Source organism: Rattus rattus, chromosome 10 (genome assembly GCF_011064425.1).
Source record: "Rattus rattus isolate New Zealand chromosome 10, Rrattus_CSIRO_v1, whole genome shotgun sequence".
Classification (NCBI taxonomy): domain Eukaryota; kingdom Metazoa; phylum Chordata; class Mammalia; order Rodentia; family Muridae; genus Rattus; species Rattus rattus.
This window is the reverse complement of record NC_046163.1, coordinates 42,143,846-42,165,167: the sequence shown is the minus strand read 5'-3', so window position 1 is coordinate 42,165,167 and position 21,322 is coordinate 42,143,846. Positions and strand designations below refer to the sequence as shown.

General features: G+C 43.2%; 1 protein-coding gene across 1 annotated transcript; it reads left to right on the top strand.

Moving 5' to 3' along the window:
• The first annotated feature begins 1,004 nt into the window (after positions 1-1,004).
• Fmo2 (flavin containing dimethylaniline monoxygenase 2) lies at positions 1,005-20,659 on the top strand. The gene is made up of 8 exons (XM_032914969.1): positions 1,005-1,138; positions 10,171-10,359; positions 11,408-11,570; positions 12,665-12,807; positions 14,924-15,123; positions 16,231-16,586; positions 19,005-19,077; positions 19,995-20,659. Exons 1-8 carry the CDS (start codon positions 1,007-1,009, stop codon positions 20,344-20,346), a joined length of 1,608 nt encoding a protein of 535 aa, XP_032770860.1. The 5' UTR covers positions 1,005-1,006; the 3' UTR covers positions 20,347-20,659.
• Positions 20,660-21,322: the final 663 nt, after the last annotated feature.

The window sequence follows — 21,322 nt, the reverse complement described above, 5'->3', positions numbered from 1 at the left end:
GTGAGATCCCCTACATCTACATAAAATCCAGCCTGAGTGGCATGCATCTGGAATCAAGCACCAGGAAACTGAGGATAAGAGGATCCCTGGGGCACACCATCCAGAATGTCTGGATGGAATTCCTGAGCTCCAGGGCTAGTGAGAGACCCTGTCTCAAAGAATTAAGTAAATAGTAATTGAAGAAAACACTCATGTCAAACTCGGGTCTCCACCTCCGTGCAGAAGTGTATGCATAGGCACATAGAATATATGGGTGGACTAAGTTGCCAAATGTCCTCGGTGGTGGTTATAGGTATCTCTGGGTGGTGATGATAGGGGTGGTTTTAACTTCTTTTTATTTATCCATTCTTTTCGATTGGTTAACTCACATTTGCTACATGGATGATAAACGTCGTTGTTAGACCATCCTAACGCTGTGTGTTCAGTGTTCTTGACCTTAGGAAGTGATCTCTTGCTTAATTTCAGTACTAATAAAGTCCTTAGAGGTTCAGCTGGCAGAGTGCTCAAGCAAGAGGAAGGCTCCTCCCACTTCTCACAGCCTATTCCATCTCTTAAAAACTCCCATCTCTCTGCACACAACCCTCAGGGGAAACTCCTCTGCCAAAGGGAGAGAGGACAGTGCTAAAAAGCACAAATAAAGGTAAGGATGAAGGCAGGGGAAAGAAGCTGAGAAAGAAGTTCTCTGGAACTCTAGAGAACAGGACCAGCTCTGGCTCACAACCCGGGACTGCTTTGTTGAATAGCTTGGCTTGCTCGAGCGGATTCCTTTTTAATATTAAGCCAAGACATTGTAAACAAGTTTACAATGAAGGTCATACGACCAGACAAGTTTCTCTTAAGGGGAGGAAGAGTGAAGATTTGATTAGTGAGGCGTTTTATTCAGTTAGTGCTGCTCACGAAGTTACCACCCGTCGTGTGGAAATCAGTTGCCTGGCCACACGGTAGGATTCTCTTACTTTTGTCCTTGTTAAGCAGTAATGACTGGTCAACTCATTGACAGGGGACCATGGCGAAGAAGGTTGCGGTGATTGGAGCAGGGGTCAGTGGCCTGATCTCTCTAAAGTGCTGCGTGGACGAGGGTCTGGATCCCACCTGCTTTGAAAGGACTGAGGATATCGGAGGACTGTGGAGGTTCAAAGTAAGTGAGACTTTTCTTACCTCAGAATAGGCCATGCTGAAATCACAAGGAGGCTGATGGGCCTTAAGACATCCTTAAGATGTCTTAAGCAGCTCTGATCCAATTTTATTTTTATTTACTTATGCAGCTAACCAGGAAATGAACTCGGGCTGGCCCCTCTCCCAGGTCAATGCTGTGCCAACCCGGGTGATCAATTCAGGGACGTAAGGAACCTTCTCTTTAAAATCCAGCTATTGCAAAATAGCCCATGTTTCTGTCATTTTCTGATATACCAAGTCGGTAAGATGCTAATATTAGAGAACACTTTATAAAACAGAAGTAAATATTTATGACGTCAGCTCTAATCAGTAAGCAAAGTGCTTCTTCAGAGAATGGGTCCTTATCACTTCTGACTTTATTTTTCCCTGAAAAATAAGCTGTGTTTGTGTACTGGGCTTTTTGGGTTATATTCTAGTATAACTGCTGTGATGATCCTCTTTATTGGGTATTTTCTATTAAATAAAGTCATTCTGTTTAGTCAACCTAATTTTTCTTAATACTAGCTATTATTCAACAGATTCACAGACAACTTTAAAGACTTGGGGTCTGTGGATGAAAATATTGGCATTCCCTCCTGAATGGAAGCACACACCTAGAGCCCCGCCACTAGAGAGGGCTGTCTCTATATATAATCAAAATCTCCTGAGGAGATCCATGCAAGTCCCACATGAACCCCATGATAATGAAACAGCTTGGCAAATGGTGCATGGGTGACAAATGAAAACGTATTGATCCAACTGTGTAGACAGAGTTCGTGATGGAGAAATTGACCTTTATATGAGATGAGTTGGCTTCATAGAAATAAATCGCATTAATAATAATCATGGGTTGCTGGAATTACAACTTTTCCCAAGAAAGTAATATATGATCGATCATTCCTGTCTTAATTGATAACTATCTTCTCCAATGTCGGCTTACACACAGGATTTTCTTCTGTGTCTAAATAAGTTTAAATGTAACAAATTTAGCTTTTATTTATTGTTATTGCATATGCGGCCATTTATTATGTATGTGTGTACATCCATGACTGTGCATGCATGTGCATGTGTGTGTGTGTGTGTGTGTGTGTGTGTGTGCGTGTATGTGAGAGAGAGAGAGAGAGAGAGAGAGAGACAGAGACAGAGAGAGAGAGAGAGAGAGGTGAGCTTGGGTACTCCAGGGCCACAGCATGCATGTGAAGATCAGAGGACAACTTTCTAGAATTGGTTCTTTCCTTCCATCTTGACGTGGGGTGTGGGGTTTGAATTCTCATCACTGGGCTTGTGCTTTAAGAGTTTTACCCAATGACTCCTTTCAGTGGCCTGTAACAGATTTAATTTGTAACACTTAATATCTAAGCCAAAATTGTTGCTTATTCTTTATTAATTTATTAGACAGAGAAGCGACAATGATTAATACTGACTTAATAAACAGGTACTTATCAAGTGCTTATCTTGGTCAGACTGGAGCTGGGGGTTGGGGACAGGAAGTAAACAATGATCTATCAACAATGTGATTTTTGATGCATTAGAGGGAGGTGGCTCCTCCCCCATGACGTTTTTCAGGACCCTATTCCAGAGTATCATGCTTCAGAAACAGAGACAGTTTCTTATACCTTTTTGGAAAAAATAGATTAAAATAGGAATGAATTAGATCCTTATTGGGTAAAGTGAAATACCTAAGTTCCTAGCACCTATAACAATGTCACACGCCAACCCTCTAAGATTACATCCAATAGAGGAAGATAAATAATTTTCTCCTTTCAAAGGCATCCTTTCTTCAGAGAGAAATGCTAAGCAAAATTGTACAGGCTGACACTGGGACCCCATAATCATCTTGGACACCAGGAAACTGGACTTCCAAGAGGAGAAGATTCTGGAAAGGATGCTTTGGGCTTCCATGCTCATACCCAGGATACTGCTCCTGAGTTACACTGTCCAGAACTGGCTCTAAGGGAAATTAATAACTGAGTCCCATATTGACATAGAGTCCTTTGAGATCGCATGAAGAGCTAACTTAAAAAACAAAAGCAAAAATAAATGCAAGTCTATGTCCTTTGCCTGGCTTAGGTGGAACTGAATTCTTCCAGAAGGGTCTCTAGCGCCTCCTGGTGTCACCTTTGGGATACAGGCACGGTTATTAATTAAATATTTTTAGCATTTCTTCCAGCAAAGAAGTGCGTGGCGTGCATTATTTTTCTTCTTGTCTTTAGGAGTAGATCTTACAATTCTCCTCACTGATGGCTGAATAGGAAGCTAAGTTTTGCAATAAACAGCTTGGCCTCAGGTAACCCAGTTGAAAGAAAAGAACAAAAATGAAATGTCTGAGTGATTCCTTAGGCCCACACTTACTGAAGAGTTGCAAGAAACAATGAAAGAAACAAAAACAAACAAAACATTATCTTCCTGCAGTCATTAATTTATTCTGCTTCTGATGCCCTGTCACAGGGAAATTACTAATATATACCGATTTCTGATCGGAATTTTTATGGAGAGATCTCTCTCCTAGCAGCGCCTCAGGTAATAGTCTACATGTTTCTTTCCATCTTAGTCTTAGTCCGTCTTCTGTCTACAATCAGCGTAAAATATGACCATCTCTTAACACGTGACTCTCCCGAGCTCTAATCTTCCACATTGATCGATTTCTTCAAACATACCTATTTCAAAGTCAGAAAGACGCCAGACCCTGCAGTAAGCATTAAACAATGAGGCAGACACAGTCACTTCAACAAATCTGCACTCAACAACCTGAGTCTCGCCACCATGATTTACGTTGAATGTCACATGGCTACCACAGGCCGTACTAAACGGAATGCTACAGGGTCAGCATTTACAAAACGAAAGGCTGTTTGCATAGCTATTTTCATATAGATTACTTAATGATTGTATTCACAGCAGCCTCCCACATTGTTTATTGTTAAGCCCACTTTAACCATTAAGCCAAAGATACTCATCTCACCTTTGCGACTGGCTGGTAAGGGATGTAAGACGCCCAATCAGCGGCAGCACTGGGAGCAAACATAAGCAGGCTCGCCAGCACATCGCGCTTCCTCTTGTATTGGTGGAAGCATTCAACATGTCGATGAGTCGTCTTGAGTTTGGAATTAAATAAAACCCTGGGGTCCTTTCCATTTGATCAACTGACAGCGCAAGCCATTATTTTCCTGTCCCTGTAAAGTAGATTTCTAACCCTGTTGGAAAAAAATTCATACCTATAAATATTAAACATTATTTAGCTTGCCTGGCCTCGGACAAGAAATTCTAGTTGAGATTTCAATCATTTGTCATCTTTGCTACACCACCCGCATTTGTGTGTACACAAACACCATCATCTGCATTTATCTCCGTCAAAGTTCTTGATGGACATATTGAACGCAAGGCCAGGCATGATAAGCCGCATCTGTACTCCCTACACTTAGGAGGTTAAGGCACAAGGATATCCAGTTCAAGGCTACCCTGGGCTATATCAAAAAGGTGAGTCCAGCCCAGGGTACATGGTGATTCCCTGTCTCTAAGGAAACAAACAGAATATTGATCATAAAAAGATAAAAATATAAAGTGGGCACCTGGAGTATCTCCCAAATGAGGTTTGCAATTTGGTGCGCCTCTACACTGACCCAAGCATGTTACTGCTTGTGTCCATTGCAGCCTTCCCTCTATTTTAGGCATCTGCCCTTTTAATAGTCCATTCTGTTCACATAGGACATAACATTAATGAGACTCTTCCATGTCCCTTCCGGAAGAGATGGCAGCCTTGTTAAACGCAAAATTCTCTTAGCTAAACTTCTCCGAGCATGATGCAACGTAAGAGGCATCTGCATCCTAATGACTGCAGAATCATGTTTAACATAATACACGTGTATCTCTCCAGACCGTCAGATATGTAGCACTAACAGGCCCTGTCACAGTTGGCTGAAATATACTTTGACTCTCCCTAACGGTTTTGAAGAAGTGGTGTTTGCATGCATAGACTAGAAGAAAGTTATAGCATACAGTGAGGGGAAAAAAATGAAACAAAACAATCAACCAACATGTTTTTAAGCCCAGACCTGGTAGTGTAAGCCTACGAGCTCAACTACCTGAGAGGCCGGCTGATGTAAGGTCTGCATGGGCAACTTACTGAGACCCGGTTTCAGAATTAAAAATTTTAAAAACAGACTACGGATATATCCTAGTATATATCCCATGTATGTGCTTAGAGGTATAGGTACCTGAGCTTAATCCCCAGTTCCTCAGAGAGGACAAAACAAAAAAATAATGTTTTAATGCAGAAGATACAAAGACATTTATAGTATGCTATCGAAAGTCTATTTTTTAATCCATTTAGGCTACTTGATGTCTATTCGGTACAATCAAGCTCCTTTTATAAAGACTGAGGAATGCTAGTGGCTGACACCATTCACTCTTTTGTTCTTTCGGCCAACGTGCTGACTGCTTGATTCCTTCTAGACATTGCTAAAAACAGAAATACACAGTCTTTGCTGTGATCATGCCCCTGCCTTGAGGAGTTACAGTTCACCTTGGTAGTCATCCTCCTGCATCACATAGTTACAGTTCACTTTGGTAGTCATCCTCCTGCATTACATAGTTACAGTTCACCTTGGTAGTCATCCTCCTGCATTATATGGTTACAGTTCACCTTGGTAGTCATCCTCCTGCATTTCAGAGTTACAGTTCACCTTGGTGGTCATCCTCCTGCATTTCAGAGTTACAGTCCACCTTGGTAGTCATCCTCCTGCATTATATGGTTACAGTTCACCTTGGTAGTCATCCTCCTGCATTTCATAGTTACAGTTCACCTTGGTGGTCATCCTGCTTTGGATTTTAACACCTCTTCATTTTACCAGAGTCAAAGACAAACTCCCAGCCCAACCCATGATCAAAAGATGATAAATTTAAAACCAATTCTTGGGGTTGGGGATTTAGCTCAGTGGTGCTTGCCTAGGAAGCGCAAGGCCCTCGGTCCCCAGCTCCAAAAAAAAGAAAAAAGAAAAAAGAAAAAAAAAAAAAAAAAAACAATTCTTGCTGAATTCACTCAGCTCCGCTGTATGGTTTTAGGGAATGCTGAACAGTATAAATTAGCAATATCCTTTAACAAAAAAGTTTTTTATTTATCTTAAACAAATAAACTACAGCAAATACTACTGGTAAGGGAGTCAGACTATTTTTATTTTTGTATAAATATCACCATGCGCCACACTCATCTCTGTAAATACTAAACACGGGGTCAAAATTCACCACTTGGAGGACTTTCTGTGTCTTTACCTAGCAGAGAGGAAAACCTCTCCTCCTCCTCCATCTTCACTTTTACAGCTCCAAGCTCCAGATGCGTTTTAATTCAATACAGTAATGAGCTCTACAAAGACAGAAACTATTCTTGTATTGTTTACTTCCTGTCCCCAACCCCCAGCTCCAGTCTGACCAAGATAAGCACTTGATAAGTACCTGTTTATTAAGTCAGTATTAATCATTGTCGCTTCATGACTATGAAAATTGTGCCAAAATTTTATCTACATTTACCCAAATGCATAGACTTCTACTTCAGCCAACTAAATGTATGAGGAAGCACTTACAAAGAATTTGGTGGAGGTGGGGGGATGAGGGGAGCAGTGGTGGAGAAATGGGGGTTGGGGTGGGGCTTGCAAAAGAGTCATGGGGCTTTAGACATATGAAATAAGCATTCTACTGCTCCCAACCAGACATTGCTTTTGTCAAAACAAAAAAACAAAACAACAAACAAAAGAACTGCTTCTACCAATCAAGTCTACAGGAAAGATTATTGCCTTCTTCTCAGAAAAAGACTGGGCTACCATTGCAGTTTGGTGGAAATATGTATAAGCGAACCTTCCAAAAGACCATTTCAGCCTGACTTTAAAATCTGTGTTAGGACCCAAAAAATCAGAATGAGGTCTTCTCACCCTCGAACCCTCCTTTAAAGCTATACCCGACAGAGATAAGTTCTATGCAGTGCGCCCATTCTTGGAAAAGTCCTAATGTTTTGGCTACTGTGCTACAAACACTCCTAGTTCAGATGAGTGATGTATTTCTGCCTTGGCAAAGTTCACTCTCGTGGTCTGTTAACAATAGTGAGAGAGGCAAACATTGACTGATCGCATATTTGGAGGCAGACATTGGGCTACGCACTTTATCTAATCTCTGTAAACCTTGAAACAACTGTTTAAAGTTTGCATCATTGACCAATCCCACTTTACAGGGAAACATGAAGAAACTGAATTGTGTAACGTGTCTGTCTTTGCAGAAGCATTAGGGGAGGCAGTGGGATCAGCCTTGTCAGCGTCTTCACAGGATCCTTACTGTTTACTCCTCACTACTCAAAATTCTGTAGTCCTGAGAGGTGTGGGGGGAGTGGAGGAGAAACACATTCCTCTGCTTAATGAAATATTTCCTATTTTAAGACCTTGGTGGCCAAGAAACCCCAAATATTCAGTCTTGCCAAGGACATTGTGTTCAATGATCAAACAACCAGAAAAAAAAAAGTTTATATAACGATATGACTGTAGTGTTACGCAATTTGAAGCTGGCATTTGAAAATAAAGTTCAAATCATTGTGTCCCTTTGTGTAAGTCAGAAAAAACACTTCATTCTACTATAACACATTTTTGAATTGTATACACACAGGTAGTTCCCAATAGGACCACTGTAAATGCTGTCTGTCTAGAGACCAGCATACTCTAAAAGCTTCATACTCTGCTCTGGACATCTTTCCCCTCGCCACCTACAACTGGGACAGGGTTATTATTCAAGTTAAGATTCTAGTCCAGAAAAAATAAACACACAGCTCATGGGGAAAGTCCTATTGTAGGCACAAGAGAATAGAAAAATGAATAAATGAGAAGGAAGAAAGAAGAAGAGGGGGTAAGGAAGGAGGATATTTATAAACAAATCCACATTTAGCGAGAATTCTGAACGTTTCAATGTCTACCCTGACAGTGAGTATACATTGAAGACGACCCTGATGTTAAGACCCAGTGAGGCCCCATAATGCAGAGTACTTTCTACTCAGCTTGTTCTTTTTGTAACTCACCTAGATCAAGCGTAGCCTCTCTTGTGGAACATCCATGTGTAATGGAGGGTTTCTCTACCAGTTCTTTTTCATCAGCAGAGTGACTGATACCCCCATTAACCTTCAACGCCACAGTAAGTTCTGAGAGTATCAATGTTGAGGATTAAAGGCATCCTTCAGAACAATGGACCCGACAATGGAGCACCTCTTCCATCCCTGGCCCAGACTTTTGTCTTTGAAGAGAAAGATGTGTTGATGCCCACATCTAACTCGGAAAACTAAGCTCATTTTCTTCTAGTCCTGGTTACCTCTTTTGTTTTCTTTGGCTTTATTTCTTTATGTATACTATTTTTTTTTTTTTGAGATGGAGTCTTGCTATCTACCTGTGGCTGGCTTAACGTTCATTTATGTATCTCAGGCAGTAACCTCTGGGGTCCATATTCATCCCAGATGACCATGTACAATGGTGCCCAAAACTAAGCAGCTGAAAGACTTGGAAGGCAAGGGATAATATTTTACTAACAAAAATTACAAGGAAGGAACATGCACACTTGATTTAAAATGCTGGTTGGATTGCAAGTGAATGTTTCATTTTTCCTTTTAAACTTCTCTGCATGAGAGATGACGGCCCCAGGCAAAAGCAAGACTAAGTAAGTGATCTCGTCCCGTTAACGAGTTCTGCAAACTACGGTCTTTACAGCCACCCTAGTGCATAGTCAAATAGCGATTACTACTTTCCTGGATTAATAGCTTAGTCTTTGTAAACACAGAAGCATCTTCTGAAGAGTTCTTGGGTACCATTATTTAAATTTTCTAATAAAAGCCTCTCTGGTCATAAGTTGATTTATAGGCTCTGATCTTAGGTCTTGGCTATTTACATAAATTTACATGAAGGATATTGTACAAGCATGACTTTAGGAGAAAATATTAATTCAATCATAACATGTGGGCTATGGGAATTTTTACCAGGGCACAATTGTGAACATTAAAAATCAGGCTTAAGGATCAGTTGGTGCTTGAGCTCCTTTTCTGTTTCTATGACAAAACTCCGACCAAAACCATCTCAGAGAGGAAGGGTTCATTTCTATGTATCGGTTACTGTCCATCCTCAGGGGAAGCCAGGCAGAAGCTCAAAGCCGGATCCTGGAGTCAGAAACTGAAGCAGAGACCATAGAGAAATGCGTTTTCCTGGCTTGCTCAACTTGCTCTCTTAAACTGCTCAGGCCTACCTGCCCATCATCCACAGTGGGCTGGACCTCCATAGCCCATAGCCAAACACTAGGCAGAGAGCCAGGGGAACCCCAAAGAAGAGGAGGGAAGATTATAGGAGCCAGAGGGATGGAGAACACCAGGAGAACACAGCTACAGCATCAACTAAGCGAGGCTCATAGGGGCTCACAGAGATCGAAGCAGTAAACACGGGCTCGGTACGAGTCTGAGCTAAGTCCTCGACATGTGCCTTGTGGTAGCGTAGCTTAGTGCTCTTGTGAGAGTAGGGGTGTCTCTAAGTCTTTTACCTACACTTAGGACCCTATTTTTCCTCCTGGGTTGCCTCATCCACCCTTGATATGACGGTTTATACCCAGTCTTACTGTATCTCGTAAGCCATGTTTGGTGGATGTCCCTGAGAGGCCTGCTCTTTTTTTTCTCGGAAGAGAAACAGGGGTAGGGGTTCTGGGTGGAGGGAGGGCAAACTGCAGCCCAGAAGGAAGTTATGAGAAAAGAATAAAAGCTTTTAAAAACAAACTCAGCGCCGATAGCACATCCACTGAACAGTATTGGTTGGCAACAAACAGGTTCATGATCCAGAACAAGGGGCTACGCGGCTACGCACGATGCCCCTCGGCACACAGAGTCTTTAGTCAGGATACAGCAGGGAAAGCGATTCACGGCCCCGAAGACTTAGATTCCGAAAGAAGACTCTTAATACAAGCAAGACGTGAGTTGACTCACTACCGCTGATTTTTTCGTTTTTAACTTGATACTTTTAGGAAAACGTGGAAGATGGCCGAGCCAGCATCTACCACTCCGTCATCACCAACACTAGCAAAGAAATGTCCTGCTTCAGTGACTTCCCAATGCCGGAGGATTTCCCCAACTTCCTGCACAACTCTAAACTCCTGGAATATTTCAGGATCTTTGCCAAGAAATTTGATCTCCTAAAATATATTCAGTTTCAGGTACTGTACATGAAGGGGAGTGGCTTTCTCTGCCCCCGCTCAGCTCGTGTTCTAACAGAAAAGGGACTCTGGCAATGAAAGAAATTAAACTATCCCACTTCGGTGTGTTTGTTAAAGCCAAAAGCATGGTGTTAGGCCCAAAGAGTAGCCTCGTGCCTCCTGATGTTTTTAATGGTACACATAAACAGAAGTGGAAAGCCAACCATTAACACTGAAAACTCCGATTATGATAAAAAATAATGTTAATCCTATATTTTAATCACTGCTACCAAGCCTAGTCTCTCTTGAAAAGATATGTGAAAGTGTGTCAAACTGTATTTTTTTTAAGTTCTTCTTCATAGAGACAGGTTAAACACACTTTCTACTTTCCATTTATCTCAGGTGCGTGCAGTAACTACTTTTCCTAATGTTTTTCTCCACGTTATCTACACCGACAGATAGATAATCAGATCATTTTGTATTACATTTGGAATTACCATTTCCTGTGCTTTCTACGAACAGAAACAACAGCAAAGAAACGCGTTATCATTAAGATGCTGCAATGTGGGGTTGGGGATTTAGCTCAGTGGTAGAGCACTTGCCTAGCAAGCGCAAGGCCTTGGGTTCGGTCCCCGGGTCCGAAAAAAAAGAAAAGAAAAGAAAAAAAAGATGCTGCAATGTTAAATTTGAAGTTGTTCTGAATAAATATACCTTAATGGGGCTTATTTTTAATACATTGCAAATTCTTAGCAATTTAATTTTGTACAAGTACCAGGCTAGTGTTATATTAATTTATAACAGCTGGTCGTCATGAAATCTGTACTTGTAAATACCATCGCAATGTCTAGTCTTACTTCCTATGGTTCCCCTCCAATTCCTGGTAGATCCATCCTGTCTTCTAAGGATATCCTGTTTGCCTGACAAAGTCTAAGAAGAGCCCGCTTGTCAAAGTTCTTTAGAGACTGGCAGTGGACTCAAGAAAACCCAATAGGTTACACGATACACTCCAGGAATCCCTACTTGCAGCCCCTGCCAGAATCATTAATGAGGCTTTCTGTGTTTGGTCAAGACAACCGTCATTAGTGTGAAGAAACGCCCAGATTTCGCATCTTCTGGGCAGTGGGACGTGTACGTTCAGAGCAATGGCAAGGAGCAGCGAGCCATCTTTGACGCCGTTATGGTCTGCAGCGGCCATCACATCCAGCCCCACCTGCCACTCAAGTCGTTTCCAGGTGAGGCTGTGGGGCTTCCCAGCCTGGAGGCTTCCAGGAATCTCGCGAGCATTTTTTATGGACAGGTGGGGTGTGCTGCTATGAACAGGACCGACAGTAATATTGGAATACCGCTGGGGAGCTGAAAAATGCCGACCACCATCTTTATCTCTGTTGGTTTCTCTGAGTCTTTACACATAGCTTGGCTAACTTCCTCCAGCATCGTTTATGGTTTTTTTTTTTCCTAGAAATGCAAAAGAATTCTCACAGAAACTCATTGTCTATGAGAGGCCCTTATAACCATATGCCTACCTTGATTGCTCTCTCCTGACAAACCCATGTAAATTTGCTCATCCTTAGAGCCCTTTCTACCTGTCAAGGATTACTAAAGAAGTACTGGAAAGAAATATGCTCTGAGGTAGGGCAGAGATGAAGTCCTCAAGAGAAGATCTCTAAAGCCAGCTGTCCTGATGTCCCCGCCTTCCTTCATAGAGAACAACTTTCCCAGAGTCCTCCGGGAAAATATGACACAGTGGGTCAGGACCAGGACCCATGTGAGACCCGCCCTCACTAAAAGTGAAGAATGCTTTAATAAAGCCGTATATTCCTGGGAGGTATAAAAGTGGCTCATGAGAAGGACAGATGATTACCAGTCGAATGCTTACTGAGTTGTTCACTGGGCAACATCTGTAGGTCTAAGTTTTAGAGTCTTTTCATTTTGATTCGCTTTTGCAAAATAACAAATACTATTCTAATCATTGTGCAATTACAACAGCACTATTTCAAAATAGTTTTTAAATGTATCTACTATGTGAAACTAGAGTGTCATTAGACTGTCCAAAATAGAATAGCTAGAGAGACACCAGCATTAGGCTGTGCTCTGTACAGCGAAGCCATTTGTTTGCCATTGATGAATACAAGCACTCCAACCTCTCACATGGACCTGGTGCTTCTTATGGAATTTACACTTAGAGATTAATAACTGACTATTGTGGCTTCCATAAGAGAAGAAGTAAGAACCAGGAAGAGAAAGCTAACCGTGGAGTTTCATTAAAATTAACTTGTCATCATTGTTTCCTTGGGAGCTCACCGCTTACCTCTTCTTCCTCCCGAAGGTATCGAGAGGTTCCAAGGCCAGTATTTCCATAGCCGCCAATACAAGCACCCAGTAGGGTTTGAGGGGAAACGCATCCTAGTGGTTGGAATAGGAAACTCCGCGGCAGACATTGCCTCTGAACTGAGTAAGACGGCCGCGCAGGTGAGATGCCTTTGTTTGTCTTGTACTGTGAGGGACGGTGGGAGGAGATGCCTGGAGCACCCAGGCGTGCACCAAGGGTCCATTACTAGGTAGGTGACTGCCAGTGGGAATAGCATAAGAAATCTAGAAGCAGAGAAGCGAGAGCCTAACTCCCACCTCTGCAACTAACCAGCCATGAATCCTAGAGCTCACTGTCCCGCTTCTCTGAGCTGTGGTGCCTTCATGGTTTTTTAAATGAAATGTTTCAACTAGATATTCCTGGTACAAGAGGCCTACATCTGTTCTTGTTGTTGCTGTTGTTGTTGTTGTGGTTGTTGTTGTTGTTGTTTCCTTGTCTCCATTAATTAATTTATTCACTTTACCTCCCAATCACTACCCACTTCCCCTGTCCTCACCTCACACAGTTGCACCCATCACTTTTTAATCTAAGGGAGTGAAGGCCCCCCTAGCCATCCCCCTACCCTGCCGATCAAGTGTCTGCAGGGCCTCCCACGGAGGCCAGACAAGGCAGCCCAGTTAGGGAACAGAATCCACACATAGGCAACAGCTTTTGGGACAGCCCCCACTCCAGTTGTTGGGGGAACCACATGTGCTACATATATGTGGGGAGGCCTAGGTCCAGCCTGTGTGTGCTCTTTCGTTGGCGTTTCAGTCTCTGAGAGCCCTCAATGGTCCAGGCTAGTTGACTCTGTTAGTCTTCCTGTTGAAGGCCTAATTTTTACCCAAGGGACCTAATGAGAAAATGGCCTGTTAATTTTTCTTTGTTTGTTTGATGTTTCTCTGTGCAGCCCTGGCTGTCCTGGACCTTGCTCTATAGACCAGGCTGCCTCAAACTCAGAGATCTGCCTGCCTCTGAGTGCAGGAATCAAAGGCACATATCATCATGCATGGTCTCTTCTGTTAATCTTGTAAATACTGACTTTTAGAAATTTAGTGCAAGGGCCAGGAGATAACTCAGTTACAAAGGTGTTTAGTGCACAACCATGAGGACCTATGTTTTTTAAAAATCATGCATGATAGCACACAGTGTTGGGGACATAGACACAGGTAGGTACCACAGGCTTGTTACCAGGGCCTATCTACTCGGCAAGCTCTAGTCCAATGAAATAGCTTGTCTCAGAAAGATAGATAGATAGATAGACAGACAGATCCCTAGATACAGAGATTCATAGATTGATTATAGATAGATAATAGACATACATGATAGATATGATAGGTAGATATATATGTCAGATGATAGATTTTGGATAAATGACAGATATGTTAGATAGATGATAGATAGACAGATAGATATAGATAGATAGATAGATAGATAGATAGATTCAAAACTAAGCTACCTTTGCTGTCAGCCAAGTAAAGAGCCATCCGAGGGCACTTCACATACTCAGGTCAGTGATTTTGGACCTCTATCAGTACAAGTTACCGGGTAGCCCTTGTCAGGACATAGCTGCTAAAGAGAAAAGAAAGAACTAGGACGACCTCACTTTGAAGTCAAAGACTTTTAAAATGGAACCTGGGGGCTGGGACAATAGCTCCATAGATAAAATGACTTCTTCACAAGCAGGAGGGACTTGGGCTCAACCTCCAGAACTAGAGAGGGAAGTGGGGGAAGGAAATGACTATAAGCCATTATTATATAAATATATGAGACTATTAAACAATGAAAATGAGAAAAAAGAAGGGAAGAAGGGAGAGAGGGAGGGGAAAGGGAGGGAGTGAAGGAGGGAAACAAAAGAACTAGGATTGGTGGCACAGGCTTCCTGAGCTGGGGAGGCAAATGGAGGCAGATTCCTGGACACTGGACAGCCAGCCTAGCCTAATTGGTGAGCTCCAGGCCAATGAGAATCCTGTCTCAAAAAAAAAGGGCGGGAGGGGGAGAACCAAGATGGATAACAATGAAAATGATACTCAAGATTGGCCTCTGACCTCTTACACACACACACACACACACACACACACACACACACACACACACACCTTCACACACTCACACACACACACTGCCCACAAATTAACACAGTAAATAGAACTTAGCCAACTGTGCCACCAAACACCTTTCATATCAGCTGGTCAAAGCCCGGTAACTTCACCTGCTGTTTAAATTTCTGCTCACCAGGTGTTTGTCAGCACCAGACATGGTTCCTGGGTCATGAGCCGAATCTCTGAAGATGGCTACCCTTGGGACATGGTGTTCCACACTAGATTTAGCTCCATGCTCCGGAATGTCCTGCCCCGCACGGTCGTCAAGTGGATGATGGAACGACAGATGAATCGATGGTTCAACCATGAGAATTATGGCCTGGTGCCTCAGAACAAGTACGGCTACTTGTCTTTTTGTGGTACACTCATCACAGCCAAGGCTACCTGATGTTGCCTGCCTTTGCCAAGGTCCTATTTGCTATGGCAGCTCAAGCTGTAAGCCAGTAGTATGTGTAATTGGATTGGTCCTGGAGTTTTAATTCCACATTTGTACTGTGTCAAAACAAACAAACAAAAACAAAAACAAAAAAATCCACACATTTATGAAGCTGGGATAGAGGCTTAGCTGCTCCAGAACTCGGGGTTGGGATTGATTGGACGAGCTTTCTAATGCTCAGACCATCCGAGTCAGGTGATCCTCTCAGAGCTGGGAAAAGACAGCTTCCATCTGATAGGTCAACCTCTGCCACGCCCGTGTTCCCTGAAGGCTGTTCCCATGGGAACATATCTCTCTCTGGTAGCCAGAAGACAAATATTTGCTAATATCAAAATAAGCATTGTTGATGTTTACCTTCTTCAATTGATAGCAGTCTCCTTCCCTTGAGGATGGGAAGATAACTGAGAGTCTTGCCATAGATGCCTCCATTACGCTGAATGATGAGTCCAGTATCTATGAGAGAGAGAGAGAGAGAGAGAGAGAGAGAGAGAGAGAGAGAGAGAGAGAGAGATGACTTACAAACCAAGAACTCCAGGATTACAAGCAGACTTTGCTCCACCACAAGCAGGGTTCCTATGGATATTGAGTTGAGTAATTATCAGCAAATTTCATTTTATGCATTGGTTTTCACACTGGCCCCATAGTAGGTCTCATTGCTAATGCAGTCCGATTTCCCTTATTTACTATCAGGTAGAGATTAAATGAAGCTACAAATAATGAAAACTACATAACATAAAAAGGGCAATAATTACCAGCACATTCAAAGGTTAACAGTAGCTGCGGGCATCACATTTAAGCCCCTGGAGCGGCTTCCACCTTCGGATTGATAGTGCTTTTACCATCTACTTGAGATTGTCAAGATTAGAATGAGTCCAACAACACAGTTTGGGGCCAGCAAACTAGTTGAGTTGGAGTTTCCTGGCTATTTGAAAATCCCCAAAATTTTTAGCGCCACCCCTAAAACTGTCAGTGACCCCTCTGAATGCGTTCTTTCCTGTGTGCCTTAGATACCTTATGAAAGAACCTGTATTAAACGACGACCTTCCCAGCCGCCTGCTGTACGGAGCCATCAAAGTAAAAACACGGGTAAAGGAGCTCACGGAGACAGCTGTGGTCTTCGAGGATGGCACAGTGGAGGAAGACGTGGATGTCATTGTCTTTGCCACAGGGTATACGTTCTCTTTTCCTTTCCTGGAAGACTCGCTTATTAAAGTAGAGGACAATAAGGTCTCGCTGTACAAAGCCATGTTCCCCCCTCGGCTGGAGAAGCCAACCCTTGCGTGCATAGGTCTCATTCAGCCTCTGGGCTCCATCTTCCCAACCGTAGAGCTTCAGGCGCGGTGGGCGACAAGAGTCTTCAAAGGTGAGTGAGCTGCTAAACACAGCAGAATTTTTACATTTTTTTCTTAATTTTAAAAATTATATTTGTGTGTGTGTGTGTGTGTGTGTGTGTGTGTGTGTGTGTGTGTGTGTGTGTGTGTGTGTGTGTGTGTAAAAGACGGGTGGATGGGGAGACCAAAGGACAGCTATTCTCTGGGGAGTTGTCTCTCTGCTGCCACCTTGTGGAACACGGAGGTAGATCTCAGTTTGCCTGCGCCTTAGTATGGCTCTACCCACTGAGCAATCTCATTGGGATAAGGTTTTAAATGTTTTCAAAAGGGCATCTGTACAACACTTCACCTTCCTTAAAAGGCTAATTTTTCTCCCGTTTGGGGGCTTCAATTCTATTCAACAAAAGTCTCATTTGACACCTAGCCTGTGCTGAGATCTAGTGAGTCAGAAAGAAATTTAAACAAGTCGTTTTAATAACTTGACAGGCACTTTGTGGTAGAACGCATACCACAGAAGAGACCGGAGCTTGGTCCGGTCAGAATGCGCGAGGTCTGGGAAAGCTTCCTGGTGTCTGAGCTTCACAGATCCAGAAAAGGAATTTCCTGAGCGAAATTCACAGAGGCAGGATACCTGCGGGGAACTTCAAGCCCCACATTGCTGGAGGTGGGAGGGAATGAGAGGTTAATCTTAGAGAAGAACTGGTGGACACAAAGGTTTTGTATACTGTGTTAAGGATTCAGAATTATAAAAATTATATATATATAGTTATAGTTATAGTTTGTTGGTATGGGTTTTGGTTTTGCTTCTTTTTTGTAGAATGGGGGTGAAAAGGAATCTATTATAACCAAGGCTGTCCTCAGAATTGCTATGTAGCCAAGGCTTTCCTTGAACTCCAGATCACATGCTTCTACCTCTCAAGGGGTTCTAGGCCTATAATTTCAGCACTCCAGAGGCAGGAGGATGGATGAGAGTTCAAAGGCAGCCTGAGCTACGTAGCAAATTCAATCCAGCTAGGGCTTCTAGAAAGACTTTCTTGAAAATAAAGAAGAAAAGGGGTAAAACGGGAAGGAAGAAGGAAGAAGGAGGAGGAGGAAGAGAAGGAGGAGGAGGAGGAGGGAGAAGAGGAGGAGGAGGGAAGGAAGGAAGGAAGGAAGGAAAAAAGAAAGGGAAAAGAATCAGTTCTTCCCAAGTTGAGTGTGCCCAAGAACTATCTAGATGGTCCTTAGGGAGCCATACAGATTAAGTCAGCCCTGAAAACCTGGAACCTGAATCTTAGAAAGCTCTTAAGTCAGAGGCACCAGGGAGGGGCTTATACTGGAAGAATAGGAAGTATCTTCTTTACATTTAAGGTAATTCCATCAGGAGTTGGGAACACAGATTTAATACTCAGGGACAGAGACTCAAAGACCACGGAGAAAGCCCAGCACTCACCTGTGTAAAGTACGACGTGGTCGGGCCAGAGCTGGGAGGCAACAAAACAAACACGGAGTAAAACAAACGTGTTAGAAACTGGCAGGGATAAAGACCCCAGAGCATGCTCTGTGGTTCAACACAGGAAAGGAGAAGAACCATGGACCTGGCACTGGAGACTGGCTGTGACTGAGAATAGAGACAGGAGGGTCTCAGGGGCAAACTCAGCTTTGGGCTACTAAAGTCTGAGATGCTAGATGCCCGGCCATCTGTCCCAAATGAACCTGCAGGACACTTGAGCATGGGAGATAGGCTGAGACACAGAGAGAGATAGAGATAGAGAGATAGAGAGATAGAGGGGGAGAGAGGGAGAGGGGGAGGGAGGGAGAAAGAAAGAGGGAGGAAGGAGGAAGGGAGGAAGACAAAGAGAGATGGAGGGAGGGAAGAAGAGAGAGAGGGATAGAAGGATGGAGAAAAGGGAGAGGGAAGGGGAGAGAGAAAGAGAAAGAGAGAGGGGGAGGGAGGGAGGGAGGGAGAGAGAGAGAGAGAGAGAGAGAGAGAGAGAGAGAGAGAGAGAGAGAGAGAGAGAGAGAATATCACCACACTGTTTTATCTAGTCACACTGCCCTCAGCAGTAGGGGCCACTCTCATCTCTTACCAGATTTCCTTCAACAGCCTTTTACCTAGTTTCCCTAATAGTAAACCCTCTTTTTTAAATCAAGGAGCCAGACGGATCCTTCCAAAGGGCAAACCTAATCTTGTTACTCATTCACGAAACTCTTCTACTCATCCTGCCACTACCAGAATAGAACCCACCCCCACCAGAGCCCCTTTCTGGCTTCCCCAATTCAATAGCCTGTGCCATTGGCTATGCTCGCTCTGTGGAGCTCTCACCCCTGCCGTTCAGAAGTGCAGAGGTCCTGCGTGGTACGACAACTAAATGACCCAAACGTAACTTTAGAAAACAACTACCACACAAATCAACGACATGGAACCAAACTCACTATTCAAACCAAATTTTGTTGCTTTTGTTTCCTAGGCGTGTGTCGCTTGCCTTCGGAGACGTCTATGATGGCAGACATTGCTGAAAGAAATGAGAGAAGAATTGACCTGTAAGCACTTTCCTTATAACAAGGTCTACATGGAGCAGTGAGTCACAAAACACCAGGACCTGGCTGCCTGTGAGACTCAGCTATTAAAGGTGCAGTCCTAGGACACGGCCCAGTCCAAACCTATGAGTCAAACGTTCCACAGATGAGACTGGCACTTTGTAAATTGATGATCCTTCATTTGGTTCTCAGACATCCGAGGTTAAGAACCCATTACTCGAAAAAGCAAGAGTGCCAAGTCAGAACATCTTTCCTCATTTCTGTCTTCTAGGATGCCCATGGGAGATTCTATATCCTTTCAGGCCACCCACACTCCGTGAACGTCATGGGGCAGTGCTGGCAGTGGTGGTGACGGTAGCCTGAGGCACTCTCAAACCTTCTTGGGTTTGTCATTTTTGTTGAGGTGGGACAGAGCTTGGCTGTAATCAGGTGGTACCGTTGGAAAGCTGACTTGCCTTGCAGACATAAGGAATTATCTCATGTGCAAGTTCTAGTTCATCTAACATACATTAAGGATCTACTAGATGTCAGCCGGACTACAGGGTACTCTAGCAGTGTAACGAGGGAATACTATGCATCCCTTCGAAGGAAGACATTATCTCTCTGCCATCTCACGAGCATTTGCATCAATACCTCAGTCATACATTCTTACTTGGGCACTTACAGCAGCCTAATAAGTGACAAATAACAGTCGCCATTTCAGTATCATTACATTTCTGGAGTCTCCATCAATTTGTCAAATGATTTTGTGGGCTACCCATCAATCTGAGATACAAGCCTTCTGATGGAGCCTCCCAGAGATTCATTCAAAACCCATGTCTTCAGTCACCCATTATTGCTTAAACCGCTATTGTGTGCCTCATATTAAGGTACACCTTAGAGCATTTTATGAATCATTTTATTTTATTTACTCCATCAAGGTTTGGGAAAAGCCAGAGCCAGATTCTGCAGACCAATTACATTGACTACCTGGATGAACTCGCCTTGGAGATAGGTGCGAAGCCGGACTTCATCTCTCTCCTTTTCAAAGACCCTAAACTGGCTGTGAAACTCTACTTCGGACCCTGCAATTCCTACCAGTACCGCCTAGTTGGACCTGGGCAGTGGGAAGGAGCCAGGAATGCCATCCTCACCCAGAAACAGCGGATCCTGAAGCCCTTAAAGACTCGCACTCTCGAGCCCTCAGCTAGTGCCCCAGTGTCTTTCCTGATCAAGGTCCTGGGGCTGCTTGCTATTGTTCTGGCCTTCTTTTTCCAACTTCATGGGTTCTAATCTGTCCTATGACACTTTTCTCCATCACCGCCTCTTTGAAAGGGAGACTAAAGAAATTACATCCTCATTATAATTTTACTTCAGGGGAACAAGTAGGGGGACTGATTGTAGGGAGATCAGAAGAATTAGGTCTAGATATAAAGCTAAATTAAGGTCACGGGATGCTGTTATGATTCTACTATCTCCTCCAATTCATCAGTCTTCACGCAGTATTCTGTAATAACACCAGCACAGGTAGATAGTGCCACCAGTCATGGCAAGTTTTGAGGTACATGATAAAAAGAAATCTCAATAAAATTATGCAGGATAAAAAGTTGTAGTTGAGCATCTTAGCACACGTCTTTAATCCTAGCACCTGGGAGGCAGATAGATCTCCATGAGTTCGAGGCCAGCCTGGCCTAAAGATTGAGTCCAAGACTACATAGAGAGACCCTGACTCCAAAAAAAAAAAAAAAAAAAAAAAGCTGAAGAAGTTAAATTGTGGTAGACATTTTGCATCTTGTACACTATGCTCAGTGCTGTTCCTAGGCCTAGTCTGGTCACAGCTCCCACTTATTAATGTCTGCTCTCTTGTCTTGATGAGATCACTCAGAAATACTGGTGGACAAAAATGAGAGGACAGACCAAACGTAACAACAATGCTCAGATATACTTTAAGTTCCTCATATTGCAAGCTAAGCAAATAGACCCAGCTCTGGTATATTGATAGAAACACTGATCCCCTAACTACAACATATAGATATTGCTTCTCACAGACTAGACATCGTGCTATGTGTACATTATGTATGTTATTTTATTTCATCCTCACAGCAACTGTGAGATGGGTAAAGCTATCTGTAATACCCATTGTACAGATGACACTGAGGGGGAAACACTATAGAGCATTCCCTAAACAGCTGGCCTTGAGATGAGGCTTCAATCGAAGCCATTTGTTGATCTCTGGAACTAAGGGTCCTAAACTCACCATTCAATAGGC

Bases quoted from the DNA above. Each gene is read 5' to 3' on its own strand.
- Fmo2 (XM_032914969.1), top strand. From the start codon at position 1,007: ATGGCGAAGAAGGTTGCGGTGATTGGAGCAGGGGTCAGTGGCCTGATC. The intron at 15,124-16,230 runs GTACGGCTACTT...TGTGTGCCTTAG, and splicing joins GGCCTGGTGCCTCAGAACAA to ATACCTTATGAAAGAACCTG. The intron at 16,587-19,004 runs GTGAGTGAGCTG...TTTGTTTCCTAG, and splicing joins GGCGACAAGAGTCTTCAAAG to GCGTGTGTCGCTTGCCTTCG.